This window comes from Ruditapes philippinarum, unplaced genomic scaffold, assembly GCF_026571515.1.
Source record: "Ruditapes philippinarum isolate M1 unplaced genomic scaffold, ASM2657151v2 ctg371_1_1_1_1, whole genome shotgun sequence".
In the NCBI taxonomy this organism is placed as follows: domain Eukaryota; kingdom Metazoa; phylum Mollusca; class Bivalvia; order Venerida; family Veneridae; genus Ruditapes; species Ruditapes philippinarum.
Window position 1 is genome coordinate 11,883 of NW_026861231.1, and position 17,973 is coordinate 29,855.

General features: G+C 33.7%; 2 protein-coding genes across 6 annotated transcripts; one reads left to right on the forward strand and one right to left on the reverse strand.

Annotated features, from left to right (window-relative positions):
* LOC132714959 (uncharacterized) lies at positions 1-12,233 on the forward strand. 5 transcript variants are annotated; one of them, XM_060697897.1, is made up of 7 exons: positions 1-137; positions 1,923-2,106; positions 3,023-3,535; positions 3,993-4,173; positions 4,774-4,946; positions 6,216-6,448; positions 11,137-12,233. In XM_060697897.1, exons 2-7 carry the CDS (start codon positions 1,963-1,965, stop codon positions 11,324-11,326), a joined length of 1,434 nt encoding a protein of 477 aa, XP_060553880.1. In that variant the 5' UTR covers positions 1-137; positions 1,923-1,962; the 3' UTR covers positions 11,327-12,233. The 5 variants fall into 5 exon arrangements, with proteins under 5 accessions (XP_060553880.1, XP_060553881.1, XP_060553882.1 ...); XM_060697898.1 differs by lacking the exon at positions 1-137 and adding an exon at positions 148-231; XM_060697899.1 differs by lacking the exon at positions 1-137 and adding an exon at positions 264-547 and having other exon boundaries at positions 1,930-2,106.
* An 825-nt stretch (positions 12,234-13,058) lies between these two features.
* Positions 13,059-16,139, reverse strand: LOC132714967 (uncharacterized). Its single transcript, XM_060697910.1, has 5 exons — positions 15,993-16,139; positions 14,877-15,273; positions 13,968-14,245; positions 13,490-13,669; positions 13,059-13,201 (listed from the first exon to the last, which is right to left on the reverse strand). The coding sequence occupies exons 1-5, from the start codon at positions 16,054-16,056 to the stop codon at positions 13,065-13,067; spliced, it is 1,056 nt and encodes a 351-aa protein (XP_060553893.1). The 5' UTR covers positions 16,057-16,139; the 3' UTR covers positions 13,059-13,064.
* Between the last annotated feature and the right edge of the window lie 1,834 nt (positions 16,140-17,973).

The window sequence follows — 17,973 nt, forward strand, 5'->3', positions numbered from 1 at the left end:
TGTATTTACATAAGTACATTTTCGTTTAAAGTTGTCTTGTTTGATTTCAAACGATTGGAAGAAGTGTAAATATTTACTTAAAATACAAAGTGACATTAAACAGTTAAATTATAGGTGTATATCATCGTGATAATCAGGTAATAGCATGTACAATCCATAAACTAAATGTATAAATGTTAGTACATAAAGTTTGTTTGTTTTTAGAGGAATGTGTTTTAGCTAGATTTTTGTGTAAGACTATCCGATTTTATTTTTTCCTTTTTGCGCTGCTTAATTGTTTAATAATAGAAGTCATTATAGCTTAATCCGGTAGGTATACCGAAAACAAGTGTCAAATGTCGGGTTGTTAAAATGTCCGTATTTCGGGTAGAAAATATGGGATGATAGACTTGAATGTGTTTACAATGCCGTGTTATTTCATCGGTTTATGTTACAGATTTTTTGTCAGTTAAAGTGACCGCTGGCTATTTCAATGTTAGCATATCTTTACCACACTTAAGCAGGGTAAATTATAATGACGGAATGGAATTGATTTCTACTTGGTAAGGTAAGGTTTTTATACATGTCTTGTTTACTATTGTATTGTATAATAACCATGGTATTGCCTATTCCTGTTTTGTAAACTACAATTAATCACCATCTTAAAAAGGGGATTGTTCACAAACACACCCAACATGTTTTGAATATGTCATTTACAAATTTATTTGTGAAATTATGGATTTTATTTCTTGACATGTCTATATTTACTGAAGAGGATACGTTGTCCAAATCTTAAATACGATAAAGTCCTATCAACTTACATAAAATGTAATTAATTTTCAGTCAGTTTTGGTTTGAACTACTAGACATATACTTGTAAAGTATATATAGTAAGACATTGTTTTCAGTTTTAATAAATATGGCAATACCAAGTTCTAAAATTTTTAAAGGTACTCCACGGAGTTTTCATTTTTGACATAAGATTTTTTATACCATTTTATGTAGGTCTTTACCAATAACCTTTGTGCTAACTTTCAGATAATTTGCTCACTCTGTTTGTTTGTTTTTTTGGTGTGTGTTTTTTTTTAAAAACAAAATGAGCTAAAAATTAAAAGAGTTTTTAAAAATGCTTTTAACTCTAATTGAGAGCTAGGTAACTAGCTAAATCGATTTATTGACAGGCCTTTCTCTGAACCGGCTACATAGACGGGTATCTAGTTGCATTGATTTATTATATTGACATAAGTAATGTTTTGAATGTTTGTCATAACCTTTGGTAAAGAGAGAATTGTTTCCTGGCATAACTATAACATTATTTTTCATTTAAATTTAATCATATACATGTACATGTATAGCTAGAACCATCAGAGGAATGATGGATACCCCCAACATCTCTATGCCACGGGATTTAATTTAGTTCCATTTTTTACCATTTTTGAAGGTGGACATTTAAGTTGAGTTTGAGGAGTATAGGATTTATAGCATGTGATTGGGGTATAATACGAAATAATAATGATAATGTCAGGATATGTTTATTTGTGATATTATGACATATACATTTGTTTGTTTATCACAAATTATTTAGTTTAATTCAATATTTACTACCTGCCATCGTATGGTGGATTTAATCTGTTTTGTGACTTTCGTAGCATAGTTAATTTTTATGCATGATTGTCACTTTATAATTATTTTTATTAAAATTGTATTCTGTCAAATTAAACATCTTTAATGTATAATTATAAGTATACTATGTATTTGCTTTTGAAATCCCATTAGGACCATATAAAGTATTATTTTTCTTACAAACAGCTACTGTGAAGGCGTCACGGAAATTTCTTTCTTTTTTTTTTTCATTAAAATTACAATATTATCACTTTTTAATACTGTTAAAACATTTTTTTTTACTATTACAATTGCATTTTATGATCTGCTTCTATTTTTAGAGATGAGATGAGATCGTGTGCGTTATAGAGGTATGCAACGATGAGGTTTAGACAGCTATTGAGGTTGTGTAAAATTTCAGGCAAGATCGCCTGTTTCTCGTTGACGTTTTTCCTCGTTTCACAGCGGATATTAGAGGAACCACTGGAACATATAGACGCCGACAATGTAGATGAAGTTATAAAAGTAAGTAAGCTTAAGGTTGTAAGTTTTATCATGAACATTTAATATTGGTAACACAAAAATTCATGCGAGATACATGCGGATCTGAAAAACAAATCCTGCGAGGGCTTCGAACTCGTACCATCTGATGTACAAAGACAATAAGATACAAATCCGGTGCGGTTGTATGAAGGTAGATACATGTAAGTAGTACGAAGATACGTCATTCATGCCTTTTTAACACATTTTACCATCTTCGTACATGTATTACCTACTGGAGGTATTCACATGAAATTTCACATATCTGTCTTCAGGATCATAATAATAGGCCACTATCAAAGACCAATAAAGCAAACATTGATTTGGACTGACATATGTTATATCCATTGGTGAAATACCAGGCGCTGTGGATGTTACTATCAAACGTTACTACTGGTAATAGCTATTGTTGAATCAATAGTGGACAAATTCAAAACATTGCAATCTTCCCTCCGATTCCCAACTTTTTGTTTGTGAGATATATTTTCACTACTTCTGAATTGAAACTTCATAACACTTGCATGAATTTGGTTTATTTATTTCCTGCGCTATCGTGGCAAGCATTGAACAGTGCATTGAACAAAGCTTTGCACGCCTATTGCACAAAACATAGCATCGGCCTCCGAATTATAAACCTTTCTATCTCAATTCTCAGGTTTTTCGTTGGTCAGTGTACATTCTGCAATCAAATACCCGAGATCCGAGTTGAGATTACAGACTTTCCTTATAACCTCGGACCCAGGTCTTAAGATATTTCACAATCCTTGTGAAAGTATATCCGGTATGAGTGGTAATATAAAATGATATCATGAGCTTGTAACATACACCAGGTTTACTTTTAGAGTTTAAATAGGAGATAAAGTTTCTTATCTCACATGTATATCTTTTTTTATTATTTCAGGAAGATATACAACCAGTGCCATTTCAAATCGTTATTGAGAACAATCCGGGTAAACGTGAGCTAAAAGTTAACAAAAATGTTGCTACCCGTTCAAATTCTTCCGCCATGATTCCAGGACTTATGCGGGTGTTGGGATTTTCTTACGATATTTTCTTATTCTCCGCCGTCGTCGGAAATTCCTCAAGCAGCAATATATGGGACACTATTGTACTCCAAGGCTGGGAACATAGAATGTATGAAAACACGACGTTTGGTTGCTGTATCAAATATAAAAGCGGAGACCTACGGTCAGTGAACGCAACTAGGAAAGTTCACTGGGCCTATAGGCAGAAGGTTACACTGCCTGTCAAACAATACATATGCTTAAATCCGAAACCCGGACTTGACGATCTGCCTGTTGCTGTAACTTTATCCGGACAGACTGCACAGACGGCGTGTCACAGAAAATTTAACTGGTACTTGGAGCCATATTTCTCGCAGGCACATTCAAAAGAAATAGCAGTTTGTACCAAAGTGAGTTGATTTCTACCCATTTCACTATACGTATATAACTTTTATTTGTATTCGCCAACAAACTTCCTTTCAACATGGTCATCATGTCTGATCTAACAAGCTTCACTGATTTAAGATGACCACTGGACGGTTAAGCATTGTCAATATTCAAACCTACTGAAGTCTTGTAAACATCATTGTAGACTTGTTAAATGATTTGAGCATGCAAATGTAATTAAATCTTCAACAGCTGTAAAAGGACTTCTCGCATGCCTTTTTAAAAAAAAGCAAACTTGTACTTGTAACGCTTCGTCTGTCAATTTCAATGTTATTGTTTAGTTAATCCTTTATTATACAACTACAATTGTAGGTTATGTGTATAATCAATAATATTGAATGTAAGTTATCGTTTATGTAATTTTTAGATATGACAATTTAACAAAACTTTATTTTACGACATCATTTTTGTTCTGTACAGATGGTATATGGAGATGTTTCAGCAGACGACCTCTTGACTTGGTTCGAGATACATCGTCGGATGGGCGTGACCAAAGTATTAACATATACGTACGACCTAAATGATGATGCCGCCAAGGTTTTACGGTATTACCAGTCGCAGGGTATGGTAGAGACTTTTCCGTTCAGACTCCCAAAAGCATGTACGTACAATAGGTTTGTCTTTACTTTAAAGGGCAATGTTTCAATGTATTGATCTCACTGTAATTGCTCGATTTATTTTTGTTTTGTCATATGAATTATAACAAATGACCTATTTTTACTGAATGATGTTTAAAATTTTCTGGAAGGTAGTTGGTGGCGCATGTGACAAACCGTGCTAAAATAGCAATGGAATATTTTGCTATTCTGTTAACGTATCATAGTAAATACAGACACTAACTGTTAAAAGAACTGCCAAGAAACGACTATAAGAGTAACGAAATTACACGAATGCAAATAATTTGAAATTTCTAACAATGTACCTGTACATATGGTATATTTCACTAATTTATAATCCTGACTGACCAACAGTCAACATAAATTGAACATTACATGTAAATTCCGATGGATATCTAAAGAAATTAACTTGAACCACGTGGACTGAATGTAAATTATATATAACTGTTAGGAATTATGACAGAATGTAAACTTATTTTGATTTTCACCTTTTCACTTACTATATACCCTTGGATGAGCATAATGTCTTAAGTCTTTTAGTGACTGATACATGAACATTAACGGTGTTGGTTAATCTGTTACAGCTCGTGGGCGTAAAGTAACACAAGTTGGGGTAAAGAATTATCAAGCTTGGAACGATGAACAAATCCCTGTGTATGATTGCTTAGAAAAGTTGAAAGGATATAAATATCTGGCAACAATAGACATTGACGAATATCTTATACCAAAGGGAGGCAAAACGTGGCTCCAGTTGTTTGTAAGTAATTAATGAAATATTTTTGATGTAGAGAATAGATAAGCAAGACTTTCAAGGGTAGATAAAGATGACTTTCAGGGGGAGATAACCATGGATTCTTGGAGAAGATAAATATGGTTGAAACATGTTAAGGGGAAGATAAGCATGGTTTTAGGAGAGTACATTTAAACATGTAAAGGGGAAGATATACATGGTTTTCAGGAGAAGATAAGAACGATATTCAGCGGAAGATAAACACGATGTAACGGCAATACATTTATAAACATGTGTAAGGGAAAGATGAACACGATTTTAGGGGAAGATAAACACATTTTAGGGGAAGATACACACGATTTTAGGGGAAGATAAATACGACTTTCTTGGAAAGAGTGAAGAAGAGTAAATGTAATTTTTTAAAAGAAGATAAGCATTTTTATGGGAACATAAAACATGATTTTAGAATACTCCAGTATAAATATATTTAACGAGAAGATGGTGTCCAAAAAAGAGCATTTTCGAGGATCTAAACGCAATTGTTATGCTGAAGAACAAGAAAATTGATACACAACACTTTTTAATATTTTTAATCAATATTTTCAAACGATAAAGCTTTTAACCTATACTTTAATCATTTAGAGACGTTGCCTTATTAATTTTGTATCTAATGAATACATAAGAAATGAAATGTAAGTTCTTATCCATGGCGATTTTATTATACCGAAAGAGGGCAAATCCAAAGGCAAATAAGCGTGGGCAAATTAGTAAAGGAAGAAATCCATCAGCTAGTTCTAGTAAATAACGTAAATTATCATCCATTCTAAAGGGAACATAATATTATATCGATGTCGTTCTTTATTGCATATAGTTTTTTCCCTCAGCACTTTTGGAGCATGACCCAAGCCCCAGAATTAGGATTTTTACGATGTTTTAAAAATATAAAAATGGGAAGGCTGGCAACATTTATGTATAAAGAACCCCAAAGAAATCAAATAAAAAATTGTATTTGCTTAATGAAACTCCTTTTGTATTTAACTAGTAAACACATATTACAATTTGGAATTCGAGATAACAATTTTCTATGGCACAGTGCAGTTAAATGTAACAAAATGTCTATAATTTTACTTATTTTATTTTTTGTTCCCTCTATTGGGAATTTACTTCTATAAATAAGGGGGAAAAACGCATACTTTTTGGCATTGGGAACATGGCCGAATATCGTTCATCAAAGGACCAGTTATAAACCCTGTCATTACTTCGCTATTTAGCTCATTTTATGACATTTTTTTTCAGGACAAACTATGGAAAGTGAGACCTTGGGCAGCCGGGTACACGTTCCTCGTGCATTTACATATAACCTCGTGGGGAGTGACTAATAACTCGTCCCGGTTTACGGTCGGCAGGTACATTAACCGTACAACGGCAATGGTAGACAGGATGAAACATGTCACAAGACCAGACAGATTAGCAGTCGGTGGCTTATCCACTCACCAGTATACACCACAATGGGAAAAGAAATATAAAAGGTACTTTTTAGACAGAAAAAACGTGTTTTATGTGTTCCTCATAAGAACAGACATTTTCAAATTTTAGAAACTGCAACAAAATTACAAAATGTATGTTCACGTAAATAAATATAAATCGATGGCTCAGCGCAAAACTCAGCTAACACTATTTTTTGAAATTTTACAGGAGGGTGAAAAAACTGTCTAATTTTTTTCCCTACATGTATCTTTTAAATATTCTAATAATTTTTAATCATGCTAAAGGCCTTGAAACTTATATGATAAGTCATTTTCTGGTGGAATTAATTCTAAATGGTTTTAGTGCAATATTTTGAGTTAGCATGGGTTTTGCACTGAAAATCAAAGACTTTCCTAAAAACAAGTTAGCGCAAAACTAGGCTAAGTCAACTTGGATGAGTTTTGCACTTGCAAATGAATGATTTGTTGAAACTAAAGTTGTAAAATATGTGCTAAGTCAAGTTAACATAATTTACAAATCTATTTGAATTATATAATAAGAGGAAAAATTACATACAATGAACATTCTGAAACAATTCAAATAATTTAATTGTCAAAATTGATATTTCTATTTCTCTATTAAATAGTTATTTAACAATGACAACATTTGTAACTTAGACTGAACATTATGCATTATACACTTGTAGTCTTATAAAATGGGAATGGTGGGGATAAGGGATTATACCTGAAGTGAACATATAAATAAGACCTTTGTACACTTCGTTTGAAATGTTTGGGTAATTTTTGCAAAAGCCATCAGAGCCAATTGGAACTAAATCTTTGTGGTTCATTTTATTCACATCAAATGTTTTTTTGTTATGTTTATTTTTAAGGTGAGCTGCTCTGTCTGAGAGAGCCTGTCTTATAAATTATACTTAACAAATATATTTGAGAAATTAGCTGATTCAATACTGGCATGCAAAACAAACTGTTTCTCATTTTTAGTACATGTGTATTTAACGTTTCTGTTCCTCCAACAATAAAACAAATTTTTGATAGCATACCACATCATAGAAACATTGTTCTAATTTTGTTAAGCTTGGAAGTTATTATTATAGAATACAAATTCTTAATTCCCCCTTTTAAATGTTTCATCTTAAATATCAAAAGCTTGAATTGAAATTTCACTTCATCCAACTCTTTAAATGACTAATTCTTTGGGATGCAATAATATGATCGAACCCTTGTTGTTATGTACAGCAATATATTGTGAATTGCAATACATTGATTGCTATAAAAAATAATGTTATAAAAAGTGTATAGTAATAGCTATGAACAGATGAATAGACTTACTTTTATATACTGTAAATTTAAAACGGGAACCTATTTATTATAAAATTCTACATTTGGTAAATTTAAACAAATAAGAGTTATTGGACTTATGCCAATCATGTTAAATAATTACAGAGAATAAGTGTGTGAAGTTTCAATCCATTCCCTTCAGTAGTTATGGAGATATCAGCTTTGTAAAAAAAATGGGGCATAATTATGCAAAAAAGCAAATCAGAGTTATGGGACTTGTGCCAATCATGTTAGATAATTACAGAGAACAAGTGTGTGATGTTTCAATCCATTCCCTTCAATAGTTATAGAGTTACCAGCTTACACCAAGAATTTCTAAGTATAGAAAAGAGGCATAATTATGCGAAAAAGCAAATCAGAGTTATGGGACTTGTACCAATCATGTTAAATAATTACAGAGAATAAGTGTGTGAAGTTTCAATCCATTCCCTTCAGTAGTTATGGAGATATCAGCTTTGTAAAAAAAATGGGGCATAATTATGCAAAAAAGCAAATCAGAGTTATGGGACTTGTGCCAATCATGTTAGATAATCACAGAGAACAAGTGTGTGGTGTTTCAATCCATTCCCTTCTGTAGTTATGGAGATACCAGCTTACACCAAGAGTTTCTAAATAGACAAAAGAGGCATAATTATGCAAAAAAGCAAATCAGAGTTATGGGACTTGTGCCAATCATGTTAGATAATCACAAAGAACAAGTGTATGGGGTTTCAATCCATTCACTTCAGTAGTTATGGAGATACTTGCTTACAAGCAAAAACTTAACCAAGAATTTCTAAGTTAAAAAAGGGGCATAATTATGCTAAAAAATGCAATCAGAGTTATGGGACTTGTGCCAATCATGTATGATAATCACAGAGAACAAGTGTGTGAAGTTTCAATCCATTCCCTTCAATAGTACTTGCTTTCACGCAAAAAATTTACCACTGGGACGCCGACGCGACAAACTGGTGACTGCATTAGCTAGATTATTCTGCGAAATAGTCCAGCTAAAAACTGTAGAACAAAAAAGCATTTTTAAAGGTTTTAAGCATAAATTAAAGGAGTTGTTAGAAATTTGATTACCATAGGTTTGAATCATGAGCCAGTGATCATAGAGTTTAACAACATATACCGGAACCGTATTAATATCAAGGTCTGGATTTTAATCCAAGTAAAAGTTACAGCTCTACTATTGATAAATTAAATTCATCAGTTTGTAGTTTTATAAACTCTTATTTTAGCATGCTTTGAAATACAATAGTATAGGAAATAAACCATTTACAATTTTCAATATATCAACAAATTCCATTTTCAAAAAATTCCCACATCATTCTTAAGTTCAAATATTGAATAATATTATTTTAATAATGAGAATCACAGCTTTCACATGTGTAGAACTGTTATTTAATTTCGTGTTTAACTTATCTATCATTTAATCTGGACTGGCAGGCCCGTCATCATGATTTTGTGATTGTATGGCCAATTTGGTGGTTCTTAAGAGGCTACTCCCCCAGCCCCAGAAAATTTTATATTCTGGGATGCTCTTAGGAGCGTTTCCCCGTATATTTGACACAGTTTAAGTCTGCCGCCTAAGTACATATAATTTTGGCATATGTCACCGATTTTTTACAAAGATTTATGGGAATAAAAGATTGACTACCAATCGCATAACGGACAGACAGTTGTACATAAAATATGAATAATTAATATTTGACAAATGAAAAATAAACAATAATTGATGTTGTTATAATTCTTCATTTTTATCTGATAATCATAAATAAACAAGTACAAGAATATTACATATAAGGACAGTAGTACACATAGATAGTGTGTTCACAATGGTTTAAGCTTTATTAATAATAATCAATTGATTAGAGTCTCATTTTATGTGAATTTTCCAAAAACATATGGCCGTCATTCGTTTTGGAAACAAAAATAATTTTAGTTGATTTGGTTTCTATGGAGCTGTGTCACACGTCATGATATCTTACTATTTTAAAGTTTTAACCGACAGCCCTGACTGGGTATTGCAAAGAAAAATCATAGTGTGATATATTGCAATATTAACAGACTATGAACTATGTTAAATGCTAAAAATCAAGGGTAAGATCTACATAACCTTAACTTCATAGTTTAATTGTTTATATTATGTCCTTCTAATTATCTATTTTTGAGAGTTATTTAGATTTTGCACTTTGTTAAAAGTAATATTGTTTGTAAGTTTCAACAACTTTATGCAGTATCATTCAAAGTCAAGCTATATACAAGTAGAGAACACTTCCTATTCTTTTTATTTAGAAGGCTATCTACATAAAAGCTAAATCAATAATTTTCGAGGGGCTACAGTTAACTGCATTGGCCAATTATGAATATTATTTTTATTCAATGCATATCATCTTCTCCAGCTAAAATTAAGTCCTCATCTGTTTTATTATAAAAACTGAAAATAGCTTCTAATTATGCCTTTTTAAATCTGTTCTGAATAAGACACAAATCTAGATTTTAAATTTTCCAAAACTTTGTCTGTCAAAGAATGCAAGGGATAAACTAAATTCTTACTGTATGCATATTTACAAAACAATACCCCTTTAAATTTAATTCATGACACTGTTTGACTAAAACTTCTTTACAAATGGATGCAATGTCAAGTCATAATTGCAAAAATTGTAGACTTCTTGCAATAGCTTAAAATGATGACAAATTAATGTATGGCCTCACTGAATTAAGGCTTTACAATATACGATTAATGCTACATGTATATGCGTCATCAAAACTATTGCAAGTTTAAAACAGGGTGGTACTTATGTAATTTTAAAGGAATATTCTTATTTTCTATGTTGTAAAAGAACTACATGCTATAGCTTGATAATATTACTTAGTGCAACACTTAGGCTTAGTCAAGTTAGACTAGTTTTGCACTGGCAAATTTTTGTGGGTTGAAAAAATAATTGGTGCAAAACTCATACTAACTTGACTTAACCTAGTTTTGCAGTAACTAATTTGATCAATTTGACTTAACATGTTTGCTTCAAATTCAAATATAATTACTAATACAGGGAATATGTTCAAAATATTTTCAGAGATCAAGGGATGTTTGATTAACTTTCAGAATTTATGGAAAAGTCATTTTAGGTCAAATATGGACTTAGCTGAGTTTTGCGCTGAGCCATCGAAATGTAAATATATATCTAACGTCTTATAATTCGAAGTTTTGTTCATCTGTTAATATCAACTTTTCTCATATGACACCATTACTGGTTAATTCCAGGAACGGGGCACTAACGTGGTTTGAATGAGGAACCAACTCTTTTCAAGTCGAACTTAAATTAATAGTTTTTATTGTTTAAACAAAAAACAACAACATTTAACAACACATTATTTACAATGTTTATTAAACTCTGTTGTAGGTTTCAAGCACAGGAGTCAGACGGGACAATACGTCATTTCCGGGCGTGCAGACGAGACTGGGAGAAGAGGGTGGCTAACAAAACATGCATGAAACTAGCTAGATTTACAGACAAGACAGTGGCTGATATTTTGGCGCCAATTGAACAAGACATTACAATGTTAAAGTCATCAATTCTGGAAGGTGGATGAAAAGGCATTGTAATCAATACATTTAGTATTAACCAGCAATAAATGGAGCTCTCCGTGATGTAATACATGCAGCAATTCGAAACCATATGAAATCAGAGCTGGCTTTTTAGTTAAGCAAGAATTAGACATTGCTATAAGATCTCATATTGTTATAAATAAATAGGTACGTATGTGACAAAGTCAGAGCCAATATACCATACTGGATGAGAAGACACTGGAATCAATACGTTTAGTATACGATAAAGTTTGAGCTCTCCGTAATGTAATACAATGTGTAACATGCGACAATTCGAAACCAGAGCTGGCGATTTAGTTACGCAAATATTAGGCATTAATATAAGATCTCAAATTGCGTACGTATGTGACAAAATCAAAGCCAATATACATGTACGATATTGACAATAGAACAACCTCTTCATATTGCCAAGGCATAATAAATGGACATCATGTTTATTAGGTCTAAAGATCCTAAATTATTTATGGTACAAAATAATGTACGATTTAACTATCTTGTTTTATATTAATCAACGTTGGATAAACGAGTGTGTGTGCTTCATGAATCCGACTACTTGTTTCAAAATAAATCACAAATTTTTGGTGACTTCCATCAAACAATGGAAAATATCAATCGCAACTGCTCGGCCCTTTTCGTCAAACTTCGAATATGAATAATTATGAATAATAGCCGAGATGCTCCGATTGGGTAAAATATTACACTAGTTATGGCCCTTGGCGTGACAGTCACTTCCAGCATTAGGATAAATAACGGTATCGAATCTAGTCAGTGTTTTTCATTCGCTCTATAAGAGCTATATGTTTTCATTTTTCAGTATTTGCTACATTACAATCAGACATCATACTTTGTGTACTAGTGTTATACATATGAAATATGCAGAAAATGTGTATAATATCTTATGTGCAATATTAAATACATTGTATTTTTTACCATTTGTTTGTTTTTGTTTGTTTTGGGTTTTACGTCACATCGACACAGTATATATGTCATATCGCGACGTTCCAGCTTTACTGGTGGAGGAAGACCTCAGGTGCCCTTCCGTGCATTATTTCAGGCACGAACGGGCACCTGAGTAGAACCACCGACGTTCCGTAAGCTAGGTGGATAGCTTCCTCACATGAAAGAATCCAAAGTCCATGTCGGGACCTTAACCACTCGGCCACGGACGTCTTGCTCATTTTATTTGATATACTATATTGTCTATATTCATATTTAGCCCGACTGTTGTAACCACATTCAGGCTATCCTACTCACCCTGGCGTCGGCGATGTTCTGCATGCATTTAAATATTTCATAGACAAATGATTGGATTCATTTGAGACTTCACACATGTTTTATTGATAATTATAGGTACATTGTAGCAGTCAAAGACCAAAAACTTAAGCATGGATTTTGATTGAATGATACTCTCTTTAACCATTGAATATATAAATCCACTTTAAAACGTTACACATGTCCTCAGTTTGTGTGTGTGAGTTTGTTTATCTCACCTACCGAGGTAAGTGTGTCAACTTAACTAATGCAAAGTGAGGTTTAACCTACTTTGTGAGGCCTCGGAACTTTAACCTTCGCTCCTATAAACAGCCTAAGATTGTAGAGACAGTCCGTTTAGTTTAGGTTTAGAGACTCGATGTGGTAGGTTTAGGGTAAGGGTTAGAGTTAGGATAGAAAATAAAACATGTATGTTAGAACCAGTATTTTATTACTTCATTTATATTTATATTATTTCCTACCACTTTGAATTCTGTTCTGACAGTTCTGTCCTGCAAAATTCTCTAGGCACTCACAAACATAGGTGGAGCCTTCCGATGCAAAACAAAAGCCACCATTTTGACACGGTTGACTGTCACACGGAAACTCTTCAAGCAATAGGTAAAAACATATGATATCAAGTTTATTTTCAACATAGTTTTCATCTTTCATTTTCGTAAATACAAATGTTAAAAACTATATAAAAAGTAAGCAGTGGTATAAAAAAGATTTTAAATACGAAACTAATGATGTGTCCCGGATGTGTGCTTCGGCGCAGCAGACATTGTACCCAAATGTATTTTATTGGGAACAATCTTAGATTGTGCATGTAAATGCAGTATAGGCAAAGAAATTTGATAGGACATATCTAGACTAAATATACTATAAAAACTTACGTCCGCAAAATGGCGTCAACCCCGTCCATTTACCAGTTTTTGAGCAGGTACGAGTTGAGTCTCCTCTAAGAACTTTGTAGCCTATGTCACAAGTGTACGTTACTGTACTTCCAACAAACAGATTTCCAGACACGCGTTTTGAACCGTTTTGTATATCAGGAGGATTTGGGCAGACGACATCTGTCAAACGACATATAAGAAAAAGTCACCTTAGTGCAATAACGGAATAAGTCCTTCTAAATTTAATAGCAGTTAATCATTTATTCGATTAAGGTGATGGAAAGACAAAATTTTGAAATTTGTATGAAGAAATAGATTCGACTGATCCGTTACATGGTTTTACTTTACAGAAATACTCTGTGATATGCATGCAACTACATGAAAATCTTTATACATTTATAAACATGAACGTTTGTGATTATATATTTACACACAAAGGTAATAATTATTATTGAAAACTGAGACTTATAAATCTTACTATATCTAATTCCAAGAGCAGCCCCTTGCACGTGCGGAATTACGTGAGTTGTTGCAAATCCGCCACACCCACCGAAATGCGTTTCATATTCTGAGAAGTATGATATTGGGATATTTTCACTAGGCGGTACTTCATTGGCTGCGTCTACCCATTGATGAATCAAAGTACTGTCCGAACCATAATTTGTTACTGCATTTTTGTTCTTGTTAAATAATAAAGCGAAGTAGCTGTTTGGATTTCCGTCACAGTTCGTGTACGTGACGTCATGTCCGTTAACCCTGTGAAAGTATGAAAGCAAACGGATTGCATGAGTCTTCTTTGGTACAATTAAAATGATTCGTTCTGGGAAGAAATATCTAAATAGATGTTAAAAAATATAAATTACTTGTAAAGAAATTGAAAGTTTGCAATTTCCACAAATTGCTCGTGACAGCATTGAGTATTGCGTTCATCTGTTGCTGTTATGTATTCGGAAGACTTCGTCTCTTTCCGTTTTTAACATTAATTAATAAGAAAATAGACAAAATGATGTCTTGCTTCAATCGTAAAACACCGGCTCTTCCTGTATACTTCGGATAAGAGTCTGTCGCTAAGCATAATAGCCGAGGTGATCAGATTGGTCTTGCTCCTGCTCATGCCGACCTATACAAGACACGATAAGATGCGGAATATGTCGACTTCTTACTTCCCCTCAGCGTGAGCAGAAGATTTGAAGACTTGGGCTGGCGAAAAAAGACCAGAACTTGAACTGCGGACCAGCTGCTGGTGTCCTGACTAATGCCGAGGGAGTTCATGTACGTGTATTGCCTAAATTATTTTTACAAGTTTAAAAATGAATTTATTAACTTGAAAATGCTTAGAATGTTTATGTTGGCAGACTTAACGTCATTATTAAAGAAGTTACGTCACCTGTAGCCGTGCACTTCACCCATGTGTATTTTTGCAGCTGGGGTGAAGCCAACGTATATGTATGGGGCCATATTAGCGTTCAAAATGCCGTTGTAGTTCGCGTGAGCATTGTATTGTATAGACAGGGGAGTGCTGGCTAATCTAGAAATCTGCTCTAGCCACGCAACATATTGTTTTCCGTTTGTTCTCAAGTCCCTGATGAGAACATGACTGTTGTTACTGCCTTTCACAAGGTCAGCGATGTTCACAGGCACGCTGGTGGCCGGAGAAACGTACGTGTACCCGTAACCGTCGTGTATTTCACAGTATACATGGTAGGTTTGACCTTGTCTATTAGATATGGTGTATTCACCGCTAGTCCGGGTGAGGTCCGATGTGTAGACATCTGCGCACGAGTCTAAAAAGAAAGAAAGAAAATTAAAGCGAGCTAATCAACATTTTATATTTTTGAGTTCTCGCCCTTGTTCCATTTAGTGTAAAACCCATCTTATCATTTTCAAGTATCATGTAAAGGCATCCTTTCGCCGGATACAAAGGACATAAAAAGACCTAAATGTTTCGAAAGTTCGCTGGTTAAAGCGAGTCAAAGCCCTAAAAATTTTGTTGGACAGATGATGACAATTTGAAAGTACGGTTTAAACATACATGTATTTATTTAAGCTCGATTTCGAAAAACAGTTCTTGTAACTTATATTAATAACTTTCGAGTCCGCTTTTTGGAACCAACCATTACTGGTGTCATGTGAAGAAACATGGTTGTGACCCGATTAGGGCTTGAACCCATGATCCTTAAGTTGAGAGGCAGACTCCTTAGCCACTAGGCCACCGCACCCCTTTGTTAAAAGATTGACGTAACTTAATTGTAACAACTGATAAGTAATTATTTTTAGATGCCAGTACTGTTACTGTACAATGTAAACAAAGGACCAATAATTCATTTTTTTTATAACTTAACGCCATCATTAATATGTAATAACCTAAATTGAGAACAATCCGAAAATCAAATAAAATAAGAACTTCAAAGTGATGTATTTATAGGTTGTTTCTAGTACATGTATCACAATACATCATTGAAATAAGCAGACGTTACGAAATATAATTTTGAAATATACATACGCAGCTGTGTTACAGCAGAGACACGGACAGACAAACACAAGCAAAGTACAAAAACAAATCCCATCTTTAACACCTTAATGCCTGATACTAGTATTAGTTAACTAGGTGGATTTCAAATTGCCAAGCCTTTGCTTAGGCCTGAGTTATAATTTTCTTATCTGATAGCGAATTAAACCTACAAAAGTTGGTCTGTACTATTTAGAGAGTTCAGGTGATAATAGCTGTTAATTTTTGTTTGTATGTCCTTTATGTGCCAATGCCACCTACACCTACGCCCTTAACATAAAAACAACTTTAGACTGCTTTCTTTTTAGCTAACTCCACCACACCCATCCGAGCCAGAATGGTATTCTTTCAAATGTCTTTCTGTAGAAAACTGTCATTAAAATCATTAAAACGCGTATTCTCTCTTCCAGTATATTTTGAAATATTACATTTTTCAAACAAATCATATACATTTAGTCCTCAACCTTTTCCATTTTTTTTAAAAAAAAAATGTTGACTGCTCTAATGTAAATTTATGTATACAATTGAGAATACATATGTTCTTTTTTTTTGGCAAATCGAATTCGCCGGCTAGTATGTAAATTTTACGTATTTTCGTACAATAATACATCATTCTCGTAATTTCGTCACCAATTAGCTAGTGCAATAGCACTTTGTCTTCATGTATATGAATTCTACAAAAACGCATTTTAGGAGTCCATCAAGACCTACTGAATGGTCCGATTTCGTGGTATATCATCCATTTTAATAGCTTGGAGACCCATCTCCATGGCAACATTAGACTTTAGAATCTCAGTTGCCTGCAAGTTTAAAATATCTACGAAGTTTCCTAAAAAAAACCAATTTTCTGGAGTCCATCGTTAGTTACCCATTGGTAATATTTTGTTACCAGTTATCCAGTGCAGTACCTGAGATGATCACCTTTATCACAAAATAAGGCCATTAGATGCCGCATGGCTTTGACGTTTCTCTGTAACGTGATTTTGTTCTTTCACTACATAAACTCAATGAAATTTCGTAGTCAGCACCATTTTCCGGAACTCGCCGTGACTGACCCATTGTTCCGATTATATTGCAAACTTACCAGTTCTCCATATTACGACAATATAAGACACAGGACGCGGTCCCAAGAAACATGGCCGTCATATACCCGTCCGGCATAAGCATTTAGATTTCGCGGCGATTTTATCTTCTGGTACGAAAAACAAAATTTTCAGGAGTCCGACGTGACCTACTAAATGGTCCTATTTCGTTGCAAATTATCCATTGGAATAGCTTGGAAAACAATCTTCATGTCAAAACACGGCCAAAGAAACATTAACATGACCGTGAGATGTCCGTATTGCATAGGTTTTTGTGTTGGGGTGGCAATTCTTGTCTGTTTGTATATAAATTCTACGTGTTTTCATAAAAGAATTTTTTTTATATATTCCAGAACCCATTTGTAAACTTTCTATTGCCAATTAGCCAGTTCAATAGCTTAATGGATTCTGTTTGCCGCAATATACATCTATGCCAAATGACATTAATGTAATTAATCTATGTAATCTCTCTCTACGAAATTGTGTTAGAATCAACTTTTTTCTCTCTCACAATGACTAACCATTGTTCCAATTACATTTCAAAACTAGCCTGCTTAGTTTAGTTTCTTCACAGTATTGAAATATAAGACAGCGCTAGCTTAATAAGAAGCTCGCACGTGCTCGCGTGACATTGACCTTTTAAATTGTGTCTTCGTGTTCTGATTGCGAGGCAATTTCGTCTTCTGGTGTGTGAAGTTTACGTTGCTTTGTAGAAATGCGAAAAGGAAAAATCTTGGAGACCCAAGTTTATGACAATATAAGAACACAGAATATATTTTGAGGGTTTGATGCGAAACAGCTGTATGTACCTTATATTACAAAATGAAGGAGTTACGTCTGCATCGCACCGATCCATCGATTTTACACATGGGTCAATGGCATGAGGTCTGTTT

Bases quoted from the DNA above. Each gene is read 5' to 3' on its own strand.
- LOC132714967 (XM_060697910.1), bottom strand. From the start codon at position 16,056: ATGGGATTTGTTTTTGTACTTTGCTTGTGTTTGTCTGTCCGTGTCTCT. The intron at 14,246-14,876 runs GTGACGTAACTT...ATACTTTCACAG, and splicing joins GGTGAAGTGCACGGCTACAG to GGTTAACGGACATGACGTCA. The intron at 13,670-13,967 runs GTAAGATTTATA...GTCGTTTGACAG, and splicing joins TGCTCTTGGAATTAGATATA to ATGTCGTCTGCCCAAATCCT.
- LOC132714959 (XM_060697897.1), top strand. From the start codon at position 1,963: ATGAGGTTTAGACAGCTATTGAGGTTGTGTAAAATTTCAGGCAAGATC. The intron at 4,174-4,773 runs GTACGTACAATA...AATCTGTTACAG, and splicing joins GTTCAGACTCCCAAAAGCAT to CTCGTGGGCGTAAAGTAACA. The intron at 6,449-11,136 runs GTACTTTTTAGA...ACTCTGTTGTAG, and splicing joins TGGGAAAAGAAATATAAAAG to GTTTCAAGCACAGGAGTCAG.